Source organism: Salvelinus alpinus, chromosome 33, assembly GCF_045679555.1.
Source record: "Salvelinus alpinus chromosome 33, SLU_Salpinus.1, whole genome shotgun sequence".
NCBI classification, from domain to species: Eukaryota; Metazoa; Chordata; class Actinopteri; order Salmoniformes; family Salmonidae; genus Salvelinus; species Salvelinus alpinus.
Window position 1 is genome coordinate 24,535,384 of NC_092118.1, and position 22,414 is coordinate 24,557,797.

General features: G+C 43.9%; 1 protein-coding gene across 2 annotated transcripts; it reads right to left on the minus strand.

The window, feature by feature from the left end:
• Positions 1 to 335: 335 nt before the first annotated feature.
• Positions 336 to 22,061, minus strand: LOC139563137 (signal peptide, CUB and EGF-like domain-containing protein 2). 2 transcript variants are annotated; one of them, XM_071381448.1, is made up of 22 exons: positions 21,861 to 22,061; positions 20,782 to 20,907; positions 20,537 to 20,671; positions 16,678 to 16,803; positions 16,449 to 16,565; positions 15,491 to 15,580; positions 14,747 to 14,863; positions 13,407 to 13,529; positions 12,540 to 12,656; positions 12,124 to 12,246; positions 11,416 to 11,532; positions 11,027 to 11,116; positions 10,698 to 10,820; positions 9,553 to 9,723; positions 9,005 to 9,211; positions 5,450 to 5,620; positions 2,930 to 3,097; positions 2,470 to 2,631; positions 2,016 to 2,213; positions 1,532 to 1,684; positions 1,264 to 1,343; positions 336 to 1,076 (listed from the first exon to the last, which is right to left on the minus strand). In XM_071381448.1, the coding sequence occupies exons 1-22, from the start codon at positions 21,946 to 21,948 to the stop codon at positions 930 to 932; spliced, it is 2,949 nt and encodes a 982-aa protein (XP_071237549.1). In that variant the 5' UTR covers positions 21,949 to 22,061; the 3' UTR covers positions 336 to 929. The 2 variants fall into 2 exon arrangements, with proteins under 2 accessions (XP_071237549.1, XP_071237548.1); XM_071381447.1 differs by lacking the exons at positions 9,553 to 9,723; positions 10,698 to 10,820; positions 11,027 to 11,116; positions 11,416 to 11,532 and having other exon boundaries at positions 21,861 to 22,060.
• Between the last annotated feature and the right edge of the window lie 353 nt (positions 22,062 to 22,414).

Sequence of the window (22,414 nt, forward strand, 5' to 3'; positions counted from 1 at the left end):
AGGGCCACACTGAAGAAAAAGGATAAAGTCATAAATTTATGAGGCTGGTTCTTTCTGCAGAAAAGCTACATATTGTTTTTACAGTTTTGATACTTATGACAATGTGATACTTAATATTCTGGCACATCAGCATGTCTTTGTTTATGAAACCATACTGAAGTACAATTTCACGAAATGCCCCACATCTGTCATTTTAACAACTGTCCTCCTTTAAAACAACTGGTTACAATATTATGACTTGTGTTTTTTTTCCCCTCTGTGGCCCTAATATTCTATCATTTTATATATAGCCTTATAGTCTATGGGAAACTGTAAATTATCTAATGATAGCAACATCATCTAAAAATCATTTTTTATCCAAAATCATTGAAATTAATGATCACAAACGTTTAAATAATAACAGTGGGTCTAGTTATATGTGATAACAATGTATAGTGAGCAGTGAAATAACTATTGGTTTCCATTTGTGGTGACTGCTGACTGACATTAGGGATGAGATTAAATAGATCCTGGAATTTAGCCTGGTCTGGAGCAGGCTAGCTCCACAGAATAAATCTCCATGGTAATTTATACCATAACATATCCTCCTGCCCCCTATCCATCTTTAGTGCAACCGGATTACGGATCAATTGAGCCAGGATCACCAAGATATCCTGGCTTAATCCCTTATCCTAGTTTTGTGCAACAGGCCCCAGATGTGATAGCGGGAGCTGCCACTTGTCTCCACCATGACAGTCCACTACCCACCTATTCCCAGAAGGTCCAATTGAAGTCCATTTGAGGAAAGTGTCCGAGTCCATTTCTCTTTGTCAACTCTAGCCTCAGTCAGTCTCTGTACAGACAGGATAAGTAAAGGACTCTTTTCTAGGGAGTAACTGGTAAAAGCGTTTTCTGAGATATCCACGAAGCAACTTGATGATAGTGCCTTCTTAAGGGCGAAGGAATCTCAAGACTTTAGAACGTAGAAATCGGATGAAGGATTTGGGGAACATTTCTCTTGACTCCTGTGCTGTGTAGTTGAAGAAGTTCTGTGGGTGGGCCAATACATCAAACAGTGCCTTCATAAGCTTCTTGTCCTGAGAAAAGAATGTCAACAAAAAATTTGTACAGACTAGAATTCAATCTGAGACAGAGCCAGCAATCATCTAACATTTTTACGTTGGTGCTCAAGTGAAGTTTGCATCCTGAATTTCTTATTGTGTCCACAAGAGGGTAGTATATAGCAGACAAAAGCTTTTTCCACAGGAAACATTAAATATTTACCTTGAGAATTTCTTGGTGATTTTCAGAGGCATATAATCTTCCATCTCTGACTATATCTTCGATGAGTTCCTGGTAGTCCTCTGAAACATATATCATATATAAACATACCCAAGAGTATATTTCTATATTATTTGTGCAATTGGAGGTAGGTGATATATATCCAGACTTAAAATTCCCCAAAAATTACATTTCACAGACACTTGATCCATTGTATTTAAGCATGTGTAAATTAAATGTCAATATTTCCACCAATAAGGATGTCTCTTACCATCATAGGTCACATAAGGGACTTGGAAGCCCTTCCCACTGTTCCCTTCATTCGATTTAAACTGTATCCACAGCCTCTTGGAGCGGGAGGTGAAGGCAATAGGCCGTTCATAGGTCTGGCAGGTCTCATAGGTCGTCACAGAGTTGGAGAGAGCTGTGAATTAAGGAAATGGTCACATTATGACAAATCAAACACTAGTGCCATTCATTACTCTGAAAGTGGCAAGATCTAATGGTATATTAGAAGCCCATAGTAACCCCCATGATCTCTGAGAGGTGCTATGCTATTATGCAGAACCTCCTACCAACACTGCCACCATCTTATAATTCTTTAAGACATTCATCACCAACATCTGGTCACCTGCAGTGAAATCACATTAGCACCTTGATAACACCCAGTCACCTAACAAGCCCTAACCTCCAACACGACAGACAGAAAAGACAGACGCATGCATGCACGCACACACAGAAAAACAAACACTCACAGCTCTTTCTCATGACCAGGTAGTCTCCACACTCATCCTCGATGGGGAGGAAGATCTCTGGGACCACGATGAGGATTCTGCGCTTGGGCGGTGGGTTGATGGTCCAGGTGCACTCAATGTTGGCTGGGTAGTTCCCTGGGTAGTTGGGAGACTCGATGTAGCCAGTGAAATCTCCCATCTCTCCCCCACAGTGTCTGTCTGTGAGGTGACAGGATAGTGTCAAATAGTTTACGCTGCCTTGGTGCTGCGACGCTCATTATCTACAGTAGCATCCCAAAGCAGGACAGGAGCAATATTTATTTGAGCACAGTAGAGAAACCTGCATGTAGTTTTAGTTTACTCTATGTGTAGCCATTAAATACATTTAAAGTGTGAAGCCATTAACACACAAATACATACACATTCACGCACAAATGTACGCACACACATACAACTCTTGTGTGAACATACATACTTTTGCACTGCATGATGTTGGTGGAGCCGTCAAAGTCGGTGGTGGTATTTCCTGGGCAGGAGATGCAGTAATTCTGACCAAACTCCATCTGATACGTCCCCATGGGACAACGGATACAGCGGTGTGTGCTGGTGTTGTAGTAATGTCCCGGTGAACACTGGACTACAGGAGCAGAATGGAGTGTACCACGGTTTAGCACCTCTCAAACACCAACATACAATAACATAAACCAATGTAGTATATTTCCATAAAACAGAAACTGCAGGGGAGTTCCCTTAATTAAAGATCCAGAGAGTCTTCCAAATGACACCCTATTCCCTATATAGTGCACTACTTTTGACCAGGATCCATAGGGCTCTGGTCAAAAGTAATGAATTATGTAGGGAATAGGGTGCCATTTGGGGCGCAACCCCAGACTTTACAGGCATAACTAAATGGGATGGATAAGCTGACCCCTCACCTTTGGTCTCACACTCCTGGAAGGACACGGCACCATTGTGTTTGGTGACCAGGTGTCCTCCACAGTGGAAACAGGAAGTGCGCCCCACCTCTGGCTGGTAGGTACCCAGGGGACAGGGCAGGCAAGGGATGAAGCCATCATGGGAGAACTGACCAGGGGGACATTGACCTGGGAAAACAACAGAGGACTGGTCAGAGGGACACTTGTTTCACTCAGTCTGCTCAAAGCAACATTCCCATCGTACATGTGGTCATTTAGCAGACAGACACTCTTATCCAGAGCGACTTAAAGACGAGCACTCTACCACAATAAGACTAAGGCCAGGAGAGCAGATGTCAGTGGAGTGATGTAACGCAAGAACATTATCTACCATGGAACAACCTCTCTCATATCTCCTGACTGACTTTAACAAACTGTCTCTCCCCATAGCTCTTTTTTGTTTAGTCTATTGGTGAGGAAAGCAGGAGATGGGATCTGTGGCTTAGCCACAAATTGGCTGTGATAACAGTGTTTGGGGGGGTGAAAACATGGTGGCCCCTTCTTCTCTTTATTCAGGAGTGGGCAGGGGCCGGGTGTGGCTGTTTAATTCAAACAGGGCTTGAATGTTCCGAGGCTTACACAACTTTATACAAAGCAGCACATCTGCCTGTGGGGAGATTTTGATCAGAGTATCACCCCTTCCTGTGTATTTCATATACAGTGGGGAGAACAAGTATTTGATACACTGCCGATTTTGCAGATTTTCCTACTTACAAAGCATGTAGAGGTCTGTAATTTTTATCATAGGTACACTTCAACTGTGAGAGACAGAATCTAAAACAAAAATCCAGAAAATTACATTGTATGATTTTTAAGTAATTAATTTGCATTTTATTGCATGACATAAGTATTTGATAACCTACCAACCAGTAAGAATTCCGGCTCTCACAGACCTGTTCGTTTTTCTTTAAGAAGCCCTCCTGTTCTCCACTCATTACCTGTATTAACTGCACCTGTTTGAACTCGTTACCTGTATAAAAGACACCTGTCCACACACTCAATCAAACAGACTCCAACCTCTCCACAATGGCCAAGACCAGAGAGCTGTGTAAGGACATCAGGGATAAAATTGTAGACCTGCACAAGGCTGGGATGGGCTACAGGACAATAGGCAAGCAGCTTGGTGAGAAGGCAACAACTGTTGGCGCAATTATTAGAAAATGGGAGTTCAAGATGACGGTCAATCACCCTCGGTCTGGGGCTCCATGCAAGATCTCACCTCGTGGGGCATCAATGATCATGAGGAAGGTGGGGGATCAGCCCAGAACTACACGGCAGGACCTGGTCAATGACCTGAAGAGAGCTGGGACCACAGTCTCAAAGAAAACCATTAGTACCACACTACGCCGTCATGGATTAAAATCCTCAGCGCACGTAAGGTCCACCTGCTCAAGCCAGCGCATGTCCAGGCCCGTCTGAAGTTTGCCAATGACCATCTGGATGATCCAGAGGAGGAATGGGAGAAGGTCATGTGGTCTGATGAGAGAAAAATTGTGCTTTTTGGTCTGAACTCCACTCGCCGTGTTTGGAGGAAGAAGAAGGATGAGTACAACCCCAAGAACAGCATCCCAACCGTGAAGCATGGAGGTGGAAAATAATTATTTGGGGATGCCTTTCTGCAAAGGGGACAGGACGACTGCACCGTATTGAGGGGAGGATGGATGGGGCCATGTATCGCGAGATCTTGGCCAACAACCTCTTTCCCTCAGTAAGAGCATTGAAGATGGGTCGTGGCTGGGTCTTCCAGCATGACAACGACCCGAAACACACAGCCAGGGCAACTAAGGAGTGGCTCCGTAAGAAACATCTCAAGGTCCTGGAGTGGCCTAGCCAGTCTCCAGACCTGAACCCAATAGAAAATCTTTGGAGGGAGCTGAAAGTCCGTATTGCCCAGCGACAGCCCCGAAACCTGAAGGATCTGGAGAAGGTCTGTATGGAGGAGTGGGCCAAAATCCCTGCTGCAGTGTGTGCAAACCTGGTCAAGAACTACAGGAAACGTATGATCTCTGTAATTGCAAACAAAAGTTTCTGTACCAAATATTAAGTTTTGCTTTTCTGATGTATCAAATACTTATGTCATGCAATAAAATGCAAATTAATTACTTAAAAATCATACAATGTGATTTTCTGGATTTTTGTTTTAGATTCCGTCTCTCACAGTTGAAGTGTACCTATGATAAAAATTACAGACCTCTACATGCTTTGTAAGTAGGAAAATCGGCAGTGTATCAAATACTTCTTCTCCCCACTGTATACTCATAACAGGATGTGATTCTGACTGGGAGACTAGTTTAAAGATCACTTTTTTAAAATATCAAACCATGAGGGGAAACTATGCCAAGGTCTTTGAAGGAGCTCAGTGTATTTTGCTGCAGTTATCTTTATGATGGTTGAGTAAGTATCTAAGGTGACTCACGTCTCCTGTCTGGTGCACAGTTAGGATACATATGATTACTCATATCCTCAACTCTTGAGCCTTACCTCCACACTCAGAGATATTCCACGCCCCAACCGACCTGGGGCTTCCTCTCACCTCTGGCCCTGGGCAGGCCTCACAAGAATTCTTCCCCTCTTCATCTTGGTACATTCCAGCTGGACACAGAACACACCTTCCCTGATCCCTGTCATAGTACGTTCCAACAGTGCAGCTCACTAGCAAAAGGTAGAAGAATGAGGCAGATTGGCTAGATAATAGGGACACACACACACACACACTGGCATTCAAGCCCACCACAAGAGGCCCAGTGTTAAGCTGTTAAAAAGGCATTGCAAATCAACCTGATGCAGCTATGCAAAAATAAAGACAAGAGCACTGAGCTGCTCTCCAGATGCCTTTGTGTCCCACATCAAACAAGTTCTTACACTTCACATAACACCGGTGTGCATTGGGGAAAGAACTCCACATACCATCCTAAGCACCCTCACCTCTACCAAAGCACACACAGAGCCAGTCAAAATGAGTGTTTGTTATCTCACAAGAGCGTGCAAAGCCTGATTACAGGGATGCACACCATCAGCTTTCATTTCCCCCTTTTAATGTTTTACTTTGTAGAACAACGTCTCTAATTTATGTTTGAATTATTGTGTGTGTCTGGTGATGTCAAGAACTTCTTAAAGGGGGAAATTACATCTAATCATCTCTCTGAACAGAGAGCAGTGAAGTGAAATCATTTTGCGTTTTCATAAAAAAATATCCCTCAAGACAATCTAAGTAAGAAGAGCTTTTCAGGAGAGAACCAGCCATAATGAGTTAATGAGGAACACACAAAGCCTTTAACACACATCCATTATAACTTGATTTTCCTTAAGAGAAAGAAAATGTCATTCTCACAAGAGCAGTTAATTTTTTCTGCCTTTTGTTTATCCTGAATGACCATGAGGAGCCACCGTCGCATTGTCTCCACCAGCTTTTATTGGATGCAGAGAGCGAGAGAAGAGAAGAGCGAGAGAAAAAAAACCTTGAAGCCTTTCAAATGCAGAGGCAATTCTATAGAGTCCTCGAATTGATGGCCCCAAAGAGGTTTAAAAGACCTTTCACCTCTATTCAAGTATTTGATGACATAGGCAAACACTATGGTATCACAATAGTAAGGAGCTGAACCCAATAAAAGGGGTCAGAGTTCTGAATCCACCCATTCTGCCTGCCCCAATCCCTTCTTGCGCCTATCAACCAGAGGCCCAAACAGCTGATGCTAATGAATTCCCATGGAGTGGCTGAAGTCAATTCTCCGCAGCAGTTTAGTGGCTGGGGTCATGCAGAGTGGCCCTGACTGAGGGGGGATATAGCACTCAAACTCCCAGCTTGAATCAACAGCACTTCCTAATCCTCTCCAATGTTAAAACGAACATGCACTATTTTACGTAACAGAGATCGGGAGAATACTTGTACACTACACACTGGCAGAAACTAAAGTCCAACATACAGCTGATTCTTATACCGGGTTGAGGCATACGGAAATGGAAATGTTGTTGTTGATCAATCATGAATGATTTAGAATGAAAAGAAAAATCTGATCACACATATGGAATATTTCACCGGTTGGTTTATTGGAATACTGCCGTGTACTATATAATGCGATTCATAACGTTCACAATGTTTGAGAGAAAGAGCGCTAGATATTTTAAAAGTCAGGAATAAGAAGGCATTGCTTTTCTCTCAGTACTAGTGAGGCTGAGGCCGTGTTGTTGTGGAGGATTTCTCTCCCCACTGAAGCAGTGAGAACGAGCCCCAACTGGATTTACAATGGAGTGGGCAAACTGAAAGGGTTAAACTGCACTTAGTGAGCTAAGCCAGGCGTGGAGGGAAAAATATAGCTCCATTATAGAGCTGGGGGTTACGGCTCCCTTTCAGCCCCACTTCCAAATGACATGTCTACACCCCTGCCTGTCCACTGGTCTGCTTAATGATCATCTGAAACTAACTGCAGTGTGGGAATCCTACACTCTGGTAACTTTACTTTCCTGAGTTAAAAAAAATAAGTCTTAAGATTTAAGTAGCTAATTTGAAACACAAAAACAACAAGCAACAAAGCTACAAAGCAAAAACAACATCTAAGGGTAATTTGAATCCAGGCCAGGATTCAGGATTCAAATCCAGGTTAGTCTCCTGTTATTTGGAGGCAGAAAAAAACAGACACCAGCGAGAGTCCTCTTTGCTGGGGATAGCCTGGATTAAGAGATGCTTGGTTTGTAAAACATTTAGACATTTCTGCCAAAGATGATTAAGTTTCATGATTTTTCACTCTTGTGTGAAAATCAATACATTTCACCAGCTCTGGGCAGTCTTTATTCTTAAAAAGCTCGATGAACCAGAATGGATCAAACACCATCCTTCCCCCACTCAACCCCCTCCATCCTCACCCACTCAACCCCCTCCATCCTCACCCACTCCATCCTCACCCACTCAACTCCCTCCATCCTCACCCACTCAACCCCCTCCATCCTCACCCACTCAACTCCCTCCATCCTCACCCACTCAACCCCCTCCATCCTCACCCACTAAACTCCCTCCATCCTCACCCACTCAACCCCCTCCATCCTCACCCACTCAACTCCCTCCATCCTCACCCACTCAACCCCCTCCATCCTCACCCACTCAACCCCCTCCATCCTCACCCACTCAACTCCCTCCATCCTCACCCACTCAACCCCCTCCATCCTCACCCACTCAACTTCCTCCATCCTCACCCACTCAACCCCCTCCATCCTCACCCACTCAACTCCCTCCATCCTCACCCACTCAACCTCAATAAGGATGGGGGGTAAGAGAGGAGAGCTCTGGATCAAGACAGAGGCAGGCTAGAACAGCTTTGAGAGGTCGGTCTACAATAGTCTTCAGACCCCTTGAATATGGTGGCTTGGATCAGATTCAGACAGGGGCTCTATAGGTAGAAGACCAATCATGGACAGAAAACTGACCGTCTTCTACTGACCACACTGAGACAGACAGGCAGAGTGCAGCAGCAGCCAGTGGGCTTACTATTCTTACTGTGAGGCCCTGAACTGGGGGCACGCAGCTCTCTGCTCCCCTCCGCCAGAGAAAACACATGCCAGCCTCCTTTCCACTGCTGATGTTGACAAGGTGCCATTAAAGCTAATGGACTTTTCCTCCATTATAGCTGTAAAACGAAATAGGACCAGCGGCAACAACAGCAAAAGCTAGCGGCTGCCATCACACCTTCTGTTGCACTTTATCCCACGGAGATGCTGGAAGATCTCCTCGCTCTGCAAGCCAGCCAACAACAGGCTCTCTTTTCTCCCCATACCAGCTCATTACAGCATGTCTGCACCCAAATATGGTAGTCATCTGGCCGACGCCTGCTCCAAATCCAATCATTAAACAAACCTGTCTAAATATATCTTGCTGGCATGGCTATGACTATGAGCTGCTCTGTGTGGGAGCCAGGACTAGACTCCAGGGGTGGCTCAGATACAGGCAGAAACAGATACAGGTAGATGCTCAAGATGCTACTAATTTTATACATAAATATATACCTATATCTTAACATACTCAGAACACTCAAGATGCTCACTCACCACACTTCCTGTCCACCAGCACTTGTCCTTTCCCACAGTGTTCCGGCAGGTCCACCGGCCGGGCCAGCCTCTTGGCCAGCTCGTAGTTAGAGCCAGCGAAGTGGAGGTGGAACTGCTCCCGGTGGATGGACTTCCTCAGAGTACGGATAGTCTTCCTCAGCCTCTTCTCTGAGCGCCGGCGCACACAGCCCAGGTCACAGCTCTCTGCTGAGAGAAACAACAGATACCAAAACTGTCCTCGCAACGCAATGAGACCACAATACACACTCAAACAAAACCACACACACATACCGGTACTAAAATAGACAGACACACACACTTGTGTACATATCCATTCCAACACACAGCTCCCTCAGAATACAAGGGAAACCTCCAAACCTACACCTTCCCCAAAGTTCCCACCACCTCAAAACGCCACATCAAAACAGGAGATACTTTAAAATGTTTGGCTTGTTAAGTGATGAAAAATCAAGAGCAGAGAGAGAAACAGGAAGCAGAGTGTCAGCCAGAGGACTGGGGTCACAGCAGGGTAGGGCAGAGAGACCAACCTGTTACCTCCTCTAGGTTCACATCCAACTCAAACTCAGCCGTGATGGAAGAGCCCTCCTCCTCGTAACCCGCCTTCCTGCCGTGGCGGCTCCGCATCCGGTGGCCAGACGAGCTGCAGCGCAAGCGCACATAACTGAACTGGACGTTCTCCGTGAAGGGGGACCTGCTGTCTGTGGACACGACCAGCCACACAGGACATGGACACGCACAAACACATGCATGCACGGAGACAAACACACATGCATGCACGGAGACAAACACACATACACATGCATGCACAGAGATAATTACACATGTTACTGAATAACTATATGGTCTACAACTGTAGCAGGATAAAACTTAACTGCAATGTCATAACACTTCAATCTAAGGAGATTATATCCTTTGTGTATTTTTTTTAACCTTTATTTAACTCGGGAAGTCAGTTAAGAACAAATTCTTATTTTACAATGACGGCCTACCCCGGCCGAATCCTCCCCTAACCCGGACAACGCTGGGCCAATTGTGCACCGCCCTATCGGACTCCCGATCACGGCTGGTTGTGATACAGCCAGGGATCGAACAAGGGTCTGTAGTGATGCCTCTAGCACTGAGATCCAGAGCCTTAGACCGCTGTGCCACTCGGGAGCCAAGTACTGATGTTCAAGTACTGATGTTTCTAATCATTCTTTAAAAAGCAGTGACTTCTCTGTGAATCCGGTTAAACATGCACTCTTTTCCTCCTGCTCTTTTTGTTGCCTTTGGACAGGGGGATAACGAGAGGAGACTGGGAAAAGCTCCCTTTTTATTTGAACACCATGCCGGAACCCATTGGTGAAAGAAATGTATCCAACAATCGGAACTCCGTTTGATTGATGGCCGGGTAGGGCCCAACTGAAAGGCATGCTATGGCTAATTACATTTTCCCCTGTCAATGCCAGACAATGTGCAGTGCTGAGACATTAAAAACATTTCAAACCGCACTACCGCACCCCCAACGTATTTCTTTCATATTTAGCTCACTCTCCGTTTACTTTAATCTAAGCAGCCTCGAGGTCTGGTTCCTGTTATCAAGTTTGTTGCATGATATGTAGGCAGTGCCAGGTTAATCTGCATTGTTTTAATGAACGAGGAGCTGTTGGACGTGTGTTAGAAATCTCTGTACCTGAGTGAGCTGCGTTCAGGCTCTCCTTCAGTCTCTCTTGACTACGTTTCAAGTTGCACTTTCCTGTGCCAGACTTAAAAGTGGCTGTGGTCTTAATTCGCAGGACACTTGACATTTCTGGTCCTACGGTACAAAGGAAATAATAGCACATTGTTAACCTTTGATAAAAAAGAAAAATCCCTTGACTTCCATATGCCTATAAATCAAAATGTGAATACTGAAGACTTGATTTGGTATGAAGTTGTTCTGCCTTTATATGTTGTTTCTGGTTGTTTAGGTCAGGCTAGAGTGACAGAGGCTAATGCAGATCTGTGATGGTGTGTACTTGCCCAAGCAATACGAGCTACTTCCATTCCTTTGTGCTCCAGCCAAGCAGGGCAGAGGCATTCCACAGGTCACTGTATAAGAATCCTCCATCCCTGTAAACGCACACAGGGGCATGAGACAGGCCACCAAAGACAAAAGGCAGAGCCACAAAAGGCCTGGCCACCAAAAGCAAAAAGACGGCGTTCCGGAACATGAGGCAGCGCTGCTCTGCAGACTGATAGTAGTAGTAACTCCATTTGTGTCCCAAATGGTACCCTATTTCCTGTATAGGGCACTACCCTTGACCAGAGTCATGTGGGCCCTGGACAAAAGTTGTGTAATATAAAGGGAATAGGGTGCCATTTTGGATGCAATCCAATAGTAGTAGTAGTAGTAGTAACTGATAACTCACCACTGGTGATGTGGACCTGGGACTGGCAGGTCAGGTAGCAGCGGTCACCTCCCTCCTGCCTGCTGCAGTTTAAGGTCGGTTTAGAGGGGGGCTTTGTTGCTGGGAAACCCTCTGCCTCTAGATGGAAACCATAACAAACTCACAGGTGAAGAGCAAACTTGGACCGTGGTAGACAGACAGACAGACAGACAGACAGACAGACAGACAGGCAGACAGGCAGACAGACAGACAGACAGACAGACAGACAGACAGACAGACAGACAGACAGACAGACAGACAGACAGACAGACAGACAGACAGACAGACAGACAGACAGACAGACAGACAGACAGACAGACAGACAGACAGACAGACAGACAGACAGACAGACAGACAGACAGACAGACAGACAGACAGAGAGAGAGGAGGGTAGAAGTTGTGAGAACAGAGTGAAACCTATCCAAGAAGACAATGGGAACAGCAGCAATTGCCTTAATTCTGTTTTTGTCCTCGGTTTAAAACCAAAGACCAGAGAGAAAGGTAGAGCAGTAAAGACAAAGAGAAGAAAATAACTCAAAGTATCTCCTGTTTTTAGTCCCCAAAAGTTTCAAAACATACATGTGGTACACAACCACTGATTTTATGTCAAACACTCCCTAAAGGACAACTCAGGGAGTACCCACCCCAAACCTTCTAGAGCCCCCCAGGCCTGAAGGGGCACTGTCTTACCGATACAATCTTTTTTGTTCCAGTGTAGCTTATAACCAGGGTGGCAGTGGCACTCAAACCCACCCATGGTGTTCTCACAACCCTGCTCACAACCTCCGTTGTTCACACTGCACTCATTTATGTCTGAGAAGAAAGCAGGGAAAACATCCATATGTTATTCGCAGAATCTCTCACCTCACTTCATTCACAAAGCATCCATTATTTTTTCTGCAAAAACGACTAAAAACACCACAATGAACTATTCAGAATGGTGTGAAATGGTGTAGATGGTACCAAAGCTCTTTCACCATAAGCATAATACCCTATACACATTAGTTTTATAGAAAACACAAACATGAACTATTCAGAATGGTGTCAAAGCCCTTTCCCCATACCATTAGTATAATACCCCATAAGCATTAATCTTATAGTCTTACCTCCGCAGTGGGCCAGTCCATACAGGTTGTACCCTTTGTTGCAAACACACTCAAAACCACCAGGGGAGTTCACACACGTGTGACCACATGTCCTTTCGAAAGAACACTCGTCTATATCTGTCATTAAAAGCAGAGGGATATTCTTTTCAATTTAAGGTAGTAGAAATTGGGGTTTTAAATGGTACAGCATGGTATCACTAGGCGATGAATTGTGGCATTGTCTTTTGATAGTTTTGATAGACAGCAGCATCTTAATGACGGGTTGTATCAGAGGGATGAAATCAGTTTGTACTAAACGTTAAGCTTTAAACTAGCACATGTTAAGGATCTTCAGAGGAATCCTTCAAGTCAATACTGGCAAACCGTTCAGCCTCCCACTCTCATTGTCTTATCTTCCAGCACTTACACAGAACAACAGCTCAGTATACTGTGCTGTCCCAGCCCCTTCCCCAGGTGTAGGGCAGTCAGGCAGGAGAGTGAAGAGAAGAGGCCTACCCTGGCAGGAGAGTGAAGAGAAGAGGCCTACCTTGACAGGAGAGTGAAGAGAAGAGGCCTACCCTGACAGGAGAGTGAAGAGAAGAGGCCTACCCTGGCAGGAGAGTGAAGAGAAGAGGCCTACCCTGACAGGAGAGTGAAGAGAAGAGGCCTACCCTGGCAGGAGAGTGAAGAGAAGAGGCCTACCCTGACAGGAGAGTGAAGAGAAGAGGCCTACCCTGACAGGAGAGTGAAGAGAAGAGGCCTACCCTGGCAGGAGAGTGAAGAGAAGAGGCCTACCCTGACAGGAGAGTGAAGAGAAGAGGCCTACCCTGACAGGAGAGTGAAGAGAAGAGGCCTACCCTGACAGGAGAGTGAAGAGAAGAGGCCTACCCTGACAGGAGTGCTCGTCAGTAAGCAGCTTGAAGCCCTTCCAGCAGTTACACTCAAAGCTGCCGATGGTGTTCCTGCAGAAGTGGTCGCAACCGCTGTTGTGCAGCTCACACTCATTAATGTCTGTGAGAGGCAAATTATAAAACTGTTATTATTCAGACAGACATACACTCCCCTCCATATATATTTGGACAGAGAAGCAATTTAAAAAAATGTGTCTCTATACTTAGGAGACGGTACATAATGTCAGCTTTTATTTGAGGGTATTTCGATACATATCTGTTTTACCGTTTAGAAATTAAAGCTCTTATGTATCTAGTCCCACCATTTAAATAAGTCTATCACTTTTAGTGTATTAAAGTTGTCAAAAGGTTAGCATTTAAATAGTATATCACTTTTAGTGTATTAAAGTTGTCAAAAGGTTAGCATTTGGTCCCATATTCCTTGCACGCAATGACTACATCAAGTTTTGCAGTTTGTTTTGGTTGTGTTTTGAGTTATGTTTTGCCCAAAAGGAACTGAATGGTGAATAATGTCTTCTGCCATTTTGGAGTCACTTTTATTGTAAGTAAGAATAGAAGAGGTTTCTGAACGTTCATGTGGATACTACCACGATTATGGATGATTAGTGAATAATGATGAGTGAGAAGGTTACAGAGGCAGAAAGAACGATCTCACTCATCGTTATTCATGATTCTTTCATGATTTTTCTTAATCATGGCATTAACAGGATTAATTTAGTATTCAGAAACATCATATTTACTCACTTAGAAAGAAAATTACTCCAGTCATCATTCAACCATTCAGTTCCTGTTGGGCAAAACATAACCCAAAACACAACCAAAAGAAACTGCAAACGCATCCAACGAGTTCGTAAAGTCACAAGCTTGATGTAGTCATTGCGTGCAAGGAATATGGGACCAAATACTAAACTTTTGACTATTTTTATACACTGTAAGTGTATTTGTCCAAATACTTATGAATTCTTCACATGGAGGAAATTTGTTACATTCTGTACTGTAGCCTCATATGAAACATTTGATCTCAAATCTAAAATGCTGGTATAGAGCCAAATGAAAAATGTTAGCTTCACTGTCCAAATACCTATGGAGGGGAGATGTGAAGCTTGTTAAATAAAAGTACACTGAACTGAATAATAAGAGATGGAGATGAAGATGGCCTGCCTCCAAAATGGCACCTATTCCCTTAAAAGTGCATTACTTTTGACCAGAGCCCTATGGGCCCAGGTCAAAAGTAGAGCACTAAATAGGGAATAGAGTGCCATTTGGGACTCAGCAATAGAGATGGAGTTGAGGTTCTTGGTGGACGGCCGGTCTGACCTTTGCACGTCTTCCCGTCAGGCTGCAGAGTGAAGCCCACAGGGCAGCTGCAGCGTACGCCCGTGGATGTGTCCTTACACGTGGAGTCACACCCCCCGTTATTCACCGCACAGTTCTCTGAAAGGCCAGCGTGAATAGATTCAATGTCAACATGCCGTTGTTATGTACTATACTGAATGAAGGGTTATAAAATGCCTATACATCATGTACTATCATTATAGAGCTATTGCCAAAGTCTGGTTTATAACAATACCAACAGACATTGAGTAGACAACAGCAGTAGTCCTAGACACTGAGCTAGCAACCAGTCACCCAGTCAATACAGTGTTTTACTAGGTGTGAACATTGACACAGCACACCATGACTGACAGTGCTATACATTGGGCAACCCAACGCCATCCCCATCCTAAACGGAAGGAAAACATGTGAAATGTACCACACTGTCACAAAAGCATATTTTTCAGGGGAGGAATCGGTCGGTGAGAAAGTGAGGGTCCATAGTCATTTCACAGTTTGTTCTAAAGCCTGTGGAATGCCTTGGTTTACTGGGCCTTGCTCTGCTCCCCTCTGAAAAACACCTCTGTCTGATTCCTGGCAGCATAACCCATGGTAACTAAAGTCATTCAAATAGTCCAACTGACAGAATCCTCTCAGTAGCTGAGTCTGTTTGGTTTTGTTATTTTAGTGCTGTGTAAGTAACAATGGGTAATAACAGTGGAATTTGTGCAATTATACAATTATTACCCATGAACAGTCTGCGCTTGACACGTTTGTCCACCTCAGTGAAGGACGTGGCGTTGTGATCAGAGCTCTCAGTAGTTGTCTCGTCCCGATCTGTAATACAGACAGTGGGTGACGTGAGTAACAGTCAGTAACCTAACCAACAGAATACACGTAGATACATACACAGTGTTTTAGTCTAACTAAAATAAACATAAGTCAACATTTAAGAAAATGGTTTGCACCAAGTTGCCTCCTGTTCTGTTCTGTCTGCTGATGCACAGTAGCTGAATTGCCCAGTGCACACCTTGGCGGTCTGTAAGTGTAGTCTACCTTCCCTGGATGTTTTCTGTGTTCCTCTCTGTAACCAGCAGCATGTTTACACCTAAGGCATGCAGTTTGGCTGTCTATGCGTGTGGCAGATACGGCAGGAGATGGAACTGTGAGATGGAGCTGGAGACAACTCAGTGATAATCCTGGACCCCACACACACAGTAGCGCCGCGGGAGAAACAGATACTACCCACAGGCCTACCGTACGTCTCCTTCCTATCTGACGGCTGATGCTTATCATATCCACCATGTGCAAATGGAAGAAATACACACTCGCTATCAGGAAGGATGGCAGGCTCCTCAAAAGGATTGCCTTTTCATCCACAGGCTCAAGATGTGATCATTTAAACAGGTGAGTTTCAGTGGGGGAGAGTAACAAAAAGGAGAATGAAGAAGTGTACAGATGGAAATATCTAGAAGGATCCAGTCCATTTCACCATTGTTGACTAGGTAATCTGGTTTACCATACATGGAGATGCTTAAAGGTAAGTACCAAATCAAATCAAATGTATTTATAAAGCTCTTCTTACATCAGCTGATGTCACAAAGTGCTGTACAGAAACCCAGCCTAAAGCCCCAAACAGCAAGCAATGCAGGTGTAGAAGCACGGGGTATGTAAGTAGGCCTGGATGTGGTTGGTCAGCACTTACCTACACAGGACCTGCCGTCAGGGTGCAGGGTGTACCTCACATGACACCTGCAGATGGGCCCCTGCTCCATGTCCTCGCAAGTGTGCTGGCAGCCCCCGTTACCATGGTTACAAGTCACTAGGCCAATGACACAAAACTTGGGTCACTTCCAAAGTTCAACTCATGTATTATCTAAACAATACTCTTGGTTGAGCTGGCTATACGATCAATCACAAAACTTCACACATACAGATGCAGCCTCTTTGGTTCTTGGCCAGCTCAAATCCTGGGCGGCACTCGCAGGCCACTCCTCCCTTGGGTGTCTCCTTGCAGATGTGAGCACAGCCATGCTCCTTATTCATACAGCTAAGGCCCTCTGGGAAAGAGAGGTAACACTTTACATTAGGTTGCTCCTATACCTGTGTAATAACACTGTAACTACACTACTAACAACAGTATATTCACATATTGTTACATATAATACATGGTAATGAAATACAGAGGCAAAACAACTGACACTGCACAACACCAATGATGTCTGATGATAGATTATTGAAGCCCCCTGACTAGAAATCTGCCACAACCCTTTGGAGCATGGCCCAACAATAACACTTCCTAGAGAGGGCTGATGCATAAGCTGACATGCAAGTGCAGTGGACCCCTCAAATGTGCAACTCCAAATGGACTGGGCTGGCCTAGCTTTTTCAAGCCATATCAAAAATAGAGGGGAAAGAAAAGCAAGTGGGGGGGAAATGACAAAGAGTAAAGCCCACAGGCAGAGGGAGAGAGCTTTTCCTTGAAGCCAAGCAGAAACAAAGCTAAGAACCTACACTTTGAGTGGAATCTCAGATACAGTCGAAGTCGGAAGTTTACATACACTTAGGTTAGAGTCATTAAAACTCGTTTTTCTATATATTTTTTTCTTTTCTTTTTTTTCTTCTTTTTTAAAATTTTACCCCCTTTTCTCCCCAATTTTCATGGTATCCAATCGCTAGTAATTACTATCTTGTCTCATCGCTACAACTCCCGTACGGGCTCGGGAGAGACGAAGGTCGAAAGCCATGCGTCCTCCGATGCACAACCCAACCAAGCCGCACTGCTTCTTAACACAGCGCGCCTCCAACCCGGAAGCCAGCCGCACCAATGTGTCGGAGGAAACACCGTGCACCTGGCCCTCTCGGTTAGCGCGCACTGTGCCCGGCCCGCCACAGGAGTCGCTGGAGCGCGATGAGACAAGGATATCCCTACCGGCCAAACCCTCCCTAACCCGGACGACGCTATGCCAATTGTGCGTCGCCCCACGGACCTCCCGGTCGCGGCCGGCTGCGACAGAGCCTGGGCGCGAACCCAGAGACTCTGGTGGCGCAGCTAGCGCTGCGATGCAGTGCCCTAGACCACTGCGCCACCCGGGAGGCTAAAACTCGTTTTTCAACCACTCCAGAAATTTCTTGTGAACAAACTATAGTTTTGGCAAGTCGGTTAGGACATCTACTTTGTGCATGACACAAGTAATTTTTCAAACAATTGTTTACAGACAGATTATTTAATTTATAATTCACTGTATCACAATTCCAGTGGGTCAGAAGTTTACATATACTAAGTTGACTGTGCCTATAAATAGCTTGGAAAATTCCAGAAAATTATGTAATGGCTTTAGAAGCTTCTGATAGGCTAATTGACATTATTTGAGTCAATTGGAGGTGTACCTGTGGATGTATTTCAAGGCCTACCTTCGAACTCAGTGCCTCTTTGCTTGACATCATGGGATAATCAAAAGAAATCAGAAAAAAAGACCTCAGAAAGAAATTGTAGACCTCCACAAGTCAGGTTCATCCTTGGGAGCAATTTCTAAATGCCTGAAGGTACCACGTTCATCGATACAAACAATAGTACGCAAGTATAAACACAATGGGACCACGCAGCTGTCATACTGTTCAGGAAGGAGAAGCGTTCTGTCTCCTAGAGATGAACGTACTTTGGTGCGAAAAGTGAAAATCAATCCCAGAACAACAGCAAAGGACCTTGTGAAGATGCTGGAGGAAACAGGTACAAAAGTATCTATATCCACAGTAAAATGAGTCCTATATCGACATAACCTGAAAGGCCGCTCAGCAAGGAAGAAGCCACTGCTCCAAAACCGCAATAAAAAGCCAGACTACGGTTTGCAACTGCACATGGGGACAAAGATCATACTTTTTGGAGAAATGTCCTCTGGTCTGATGAAACAAAAATAGAACTGTTCAGCCATAATGACCATCCTTGTGTTTGCAGGAAAAAGGGGGATGCTTGCAAGCCGAAGAACACCATCCCAACCATGAAGCATGGGGGTGGCAGCATCATGTTGTGGGGGTGCTTTGCTGCAGGAGGGACTGGTACACTTCACAAAATAGATGGCATCTTGAGGAAGGAAAAGTATGTGGATATATTGAAGCAACATCTCAAGACATTAGTCAGGAAGTTAAAACTTGGTCGCAAATGGGTCTTCCAAATGGACAGTGACCCCAAGCATACTTCCAAAGTTGTGGCAAAATGGCTAAAGGACAACAAAGTCAAGGTATTGGAGTGGCCATCACAAAGCCCTGACCTCAATCCAATAGAAAATTTGTGGGCAGAACTGAAAAAGTGTGTGCGAGAAAGGAGGCCTACAAACCTGACTCAGTTACACCAGCTCTGTCGGGAGGAATGGGCCAAAATTCACCCAACTTTTTGTGGGGAGTTTGTGGAAGACTACCCAAAAAGTTTGACCCAAGTTAAACAATTTAAAGGCAATGCTACCGAATACTAATTGAGTGTATGTAAACTTCTGACGCACTGGGAATGTGATGAAATAAATAAAAGCTGAAATAAATTATTCTCTACTATTATTCTGACATTTCACATTCTTAAAATAAATTGGTGATCCTAACTGACCTAAGACCGGGAATTTTTACTAGGATTAAATGTCAGGAATTGTGAAAAACTGAGTTTAAATGTATTTGGCTAAGGTGTATGTAAACTTCCGACTCCAACTGTAAGTACTTAACATAATCAGATTTTACCGTGGTCATTCTACATATTCATATACTTTATACACTGAGTTTACAAAACATTAAGGACACCTTCTTAATGTTGAGTTGCAACCCCCCCCATTGGTTGCAACGGGGGGCCCCATTTGCCTTGAAAACAACTTCAATTCACCCTCTGAATGGCACGCATACACAATCCATGTCTCAATTATCTAAAGGCTTAAAAATCCTTCTTTAACTTGTCTTCTTCTCTTCATCTACACTGATTGAAGTGGATTTAACAAGTGACATCAAAAAGGGATCATAGCTTTCACCTGGATTCACCTGGTCAATCTATGTCATGGTATGTCATGGATAGAGCAGATATCCATAATGTTTTGTACACTCAGTGTGTATGGGATTCAGAATCACACTATTATCTTCTATCCTAATACCATCATTGGCCTTTTCCCAGGTCACTGTAGAGAGCAGCTCCATTATTATTATGCTGCAACGGCTGAGTGGATGTGCTGGTAGGATTAGTAACTTTTCCAAGGGAAACTCAATGTAGTGAAAAACCTTTGGATCTCTTCATTGAATTTAGTGAGAATAAAACAACAATAGATGTGAGAGCTTTATTCTAATGTAAGACACAGGCCACAAAAGCCCAAGTGTTGCAGTTATTAACTTGTTTTGTTCTCTGGGACACGGGGCTCCTTTTCCCACAGCATGGGTTCTTTGGAGCCCAAATGCTCTAGATAATGCCACAGAGAGGGGACCGACTTAACAGCTGTCATCCCTCATTGTGCTGTCAATCACACTCTTGTATGTGAACATTCGAGAATTAGCTCCATAATTCTCTGTCGTGCCCCTGACACGGCTTAGTAGCCTACCTTAACACGAAAAATGACACACACACACACACACACACACACACATAGGGACGCACACACATAGACTGAGACACAAACATAAAGAAACAAGCATGGACTGAGACACAACAGACATGCGTACACACACACACACACACACAGACAGACACAGAGAGACACATACATACACACATTTGAAGGTGGGAAGGAGAGTTGGAAGCCATCACAGGGCAGGTATTCCAGGGGTACTCACCCACAGAGCGGTGGATACATGTGTGCTGGTTGTCACTGAGGAAGAAGCCCTCTTTGCAGCGGCACTCATAACTCCCCATGGTGTTGACACATGTATACTGGCACCCTCCATTGTTGAAGACACACTCGTCCACATCTGCAGGCAGAGCCAGGACATGACTTCTCAGAACAATGAAATAACTGGATGATTGTCAGACACTCAATACATCAAATGTTGTTTACCTTGTAGTCTGAAATGTATCTTACCTAGACAATTATGTCCATCGTGCGCTAAATTGAATCCATCATGGCAAGTGCAACGATAATTGCCTGGTATGTTGTTACATTCGTGTACACAGCCACCATTGTACTCGATATCGCATTCATCAATGTCTAAAAGGGAGTCAAATCGAGATTGATGAATGTTTGCCATTTGAGCATTTAGCGGAAAAGGGTCCTTTCAAACAATGGGCCACATCATTTAAATAAAAAGTAATGCATTATGCCAAGGTTTATGATATATAATCAAAATTTCATTGAAACTTGTCTTGGTAATCCATGGAACTCTTGGTCCAAAGAATTCAAATATGTCTCATATGATCCCAATACAAACATGAGTGATGAAAGAAACAAGGAATTACAGAGGAGATAATATCCTTCACAATGTTTACCGTCGCCTTTAAAGCCTAAAGCCTACTTTACACGTGCACTTGTAAGAGGCTTGAGTATTTTGACAAATAGCATCAATGTGACAGCCATCACTTCCTTCTGCGCATGGATCCGGGGTTGAAATCCACATTATGGCATAAAATGTTACCAGAACAACATTTCGTTATGAATCTCAAAAATCTGTATTTTAGTCATGTACATTATGATTGTGGGATTAACGTGCTCCTCATTAAATCCCCAATATTCAATTCAACACTGAATAATTTCCGTTATATTGGTAAAAGTCTATTTCACCAGGTTCTGAGTACTAAAGTTAACAAAACATTGATCCGATTGAACCTGATCAATTATTCCCAAAAGTATTAAAGTTAAGAAAAAATACAAGTCAGGACCCATTCCTTATCATCTGTACATTTGTTATTCCTTTTACCTGAAAACAAGTTAGTAGGTAGGTTAAAATGTAGGACTTCATTAAAAAAGCAAACAGACAAAAGAGATTCATCAAGTTCCAATCCCTACAATTGAAGCCAATACTAAGTGGGCAAACTATAATAATGTAAACAAAATAAAGTCTGCCAAGTAGTTGGAAACTATACATCCTTAGAAAACAACAACATGGGCGCAAACACTCTTATACAGCGTGCGTAAAAACGGTCTTTGAAACTCCTAAAACGTACCTGGGTTCTCTAGAAGAGCTCCGCTTTGGCGAGTATTTAACAAGAGCAAAAACAAACAAAAGTCTCTTGCAATACAAATAGCTCCCATGGTGATATGATCCAGGTTTAGAGGTGTCCTTAAAAGGACGCGTTTGCTCTGAAGTCTTGACCAAGTGTCCGCCTCATTTTCATTCTAGCCTGTCAGTCGGCTTCACGAGTGGCTCTGGAAAGAGAAAGGAGTGTGTGTGTGTGTGTGTGTGTGTGTGTGTGAGAGAGTGTGTGTCTGAGTGAGTGAGATGGAGAGAGATAGTGTCTGTTTTATTTTTAAACTTTTGTGAGTGTAATGTTTACTGTTGATTTCTGATTGTTTATTTCACTTTTGTTTATTATCTATTACACTTGGTTTGGCAATGTAAAAATGTTTCCTATGCCAATAAAGCCCTTTAATTGAATTTAGAGAGAGAGGGAGCAGGGAGAGAGAGACTACTGAAAACATAAGCAATTGAAAATATTAGATAAGGCTGTATAGCTGATTTTATAACCATAAACCTATAGACTACAGTATTTTATGTAGG

Excerpts from the sequence above, each read along its gene's own strand:
- LOC139563137 (XM_071381448.1), bottom strand. The coding sequence starts at position 21,948 with ATGGGAGCTATTTGTATTGCAAGAGACTTTTGTTTGTTTTTGCTCTTG. Across the intron at positions 14,864-15,490 it reads CAAGCGCAGACTGTTCATGG|AGAACTGTGCGGTGAATAAC; the intron begins GTAATAATTGTA and ends CTGGCCTTTCAG. Across the intron at positions 9,212-9,552 it reads GAACCTAGAGGAGGTAACAG|CAGAGAGCTGTGACCTGGGC; the intron begins GTTGGTCTCTCT and ends TGTTTCTCTCAG.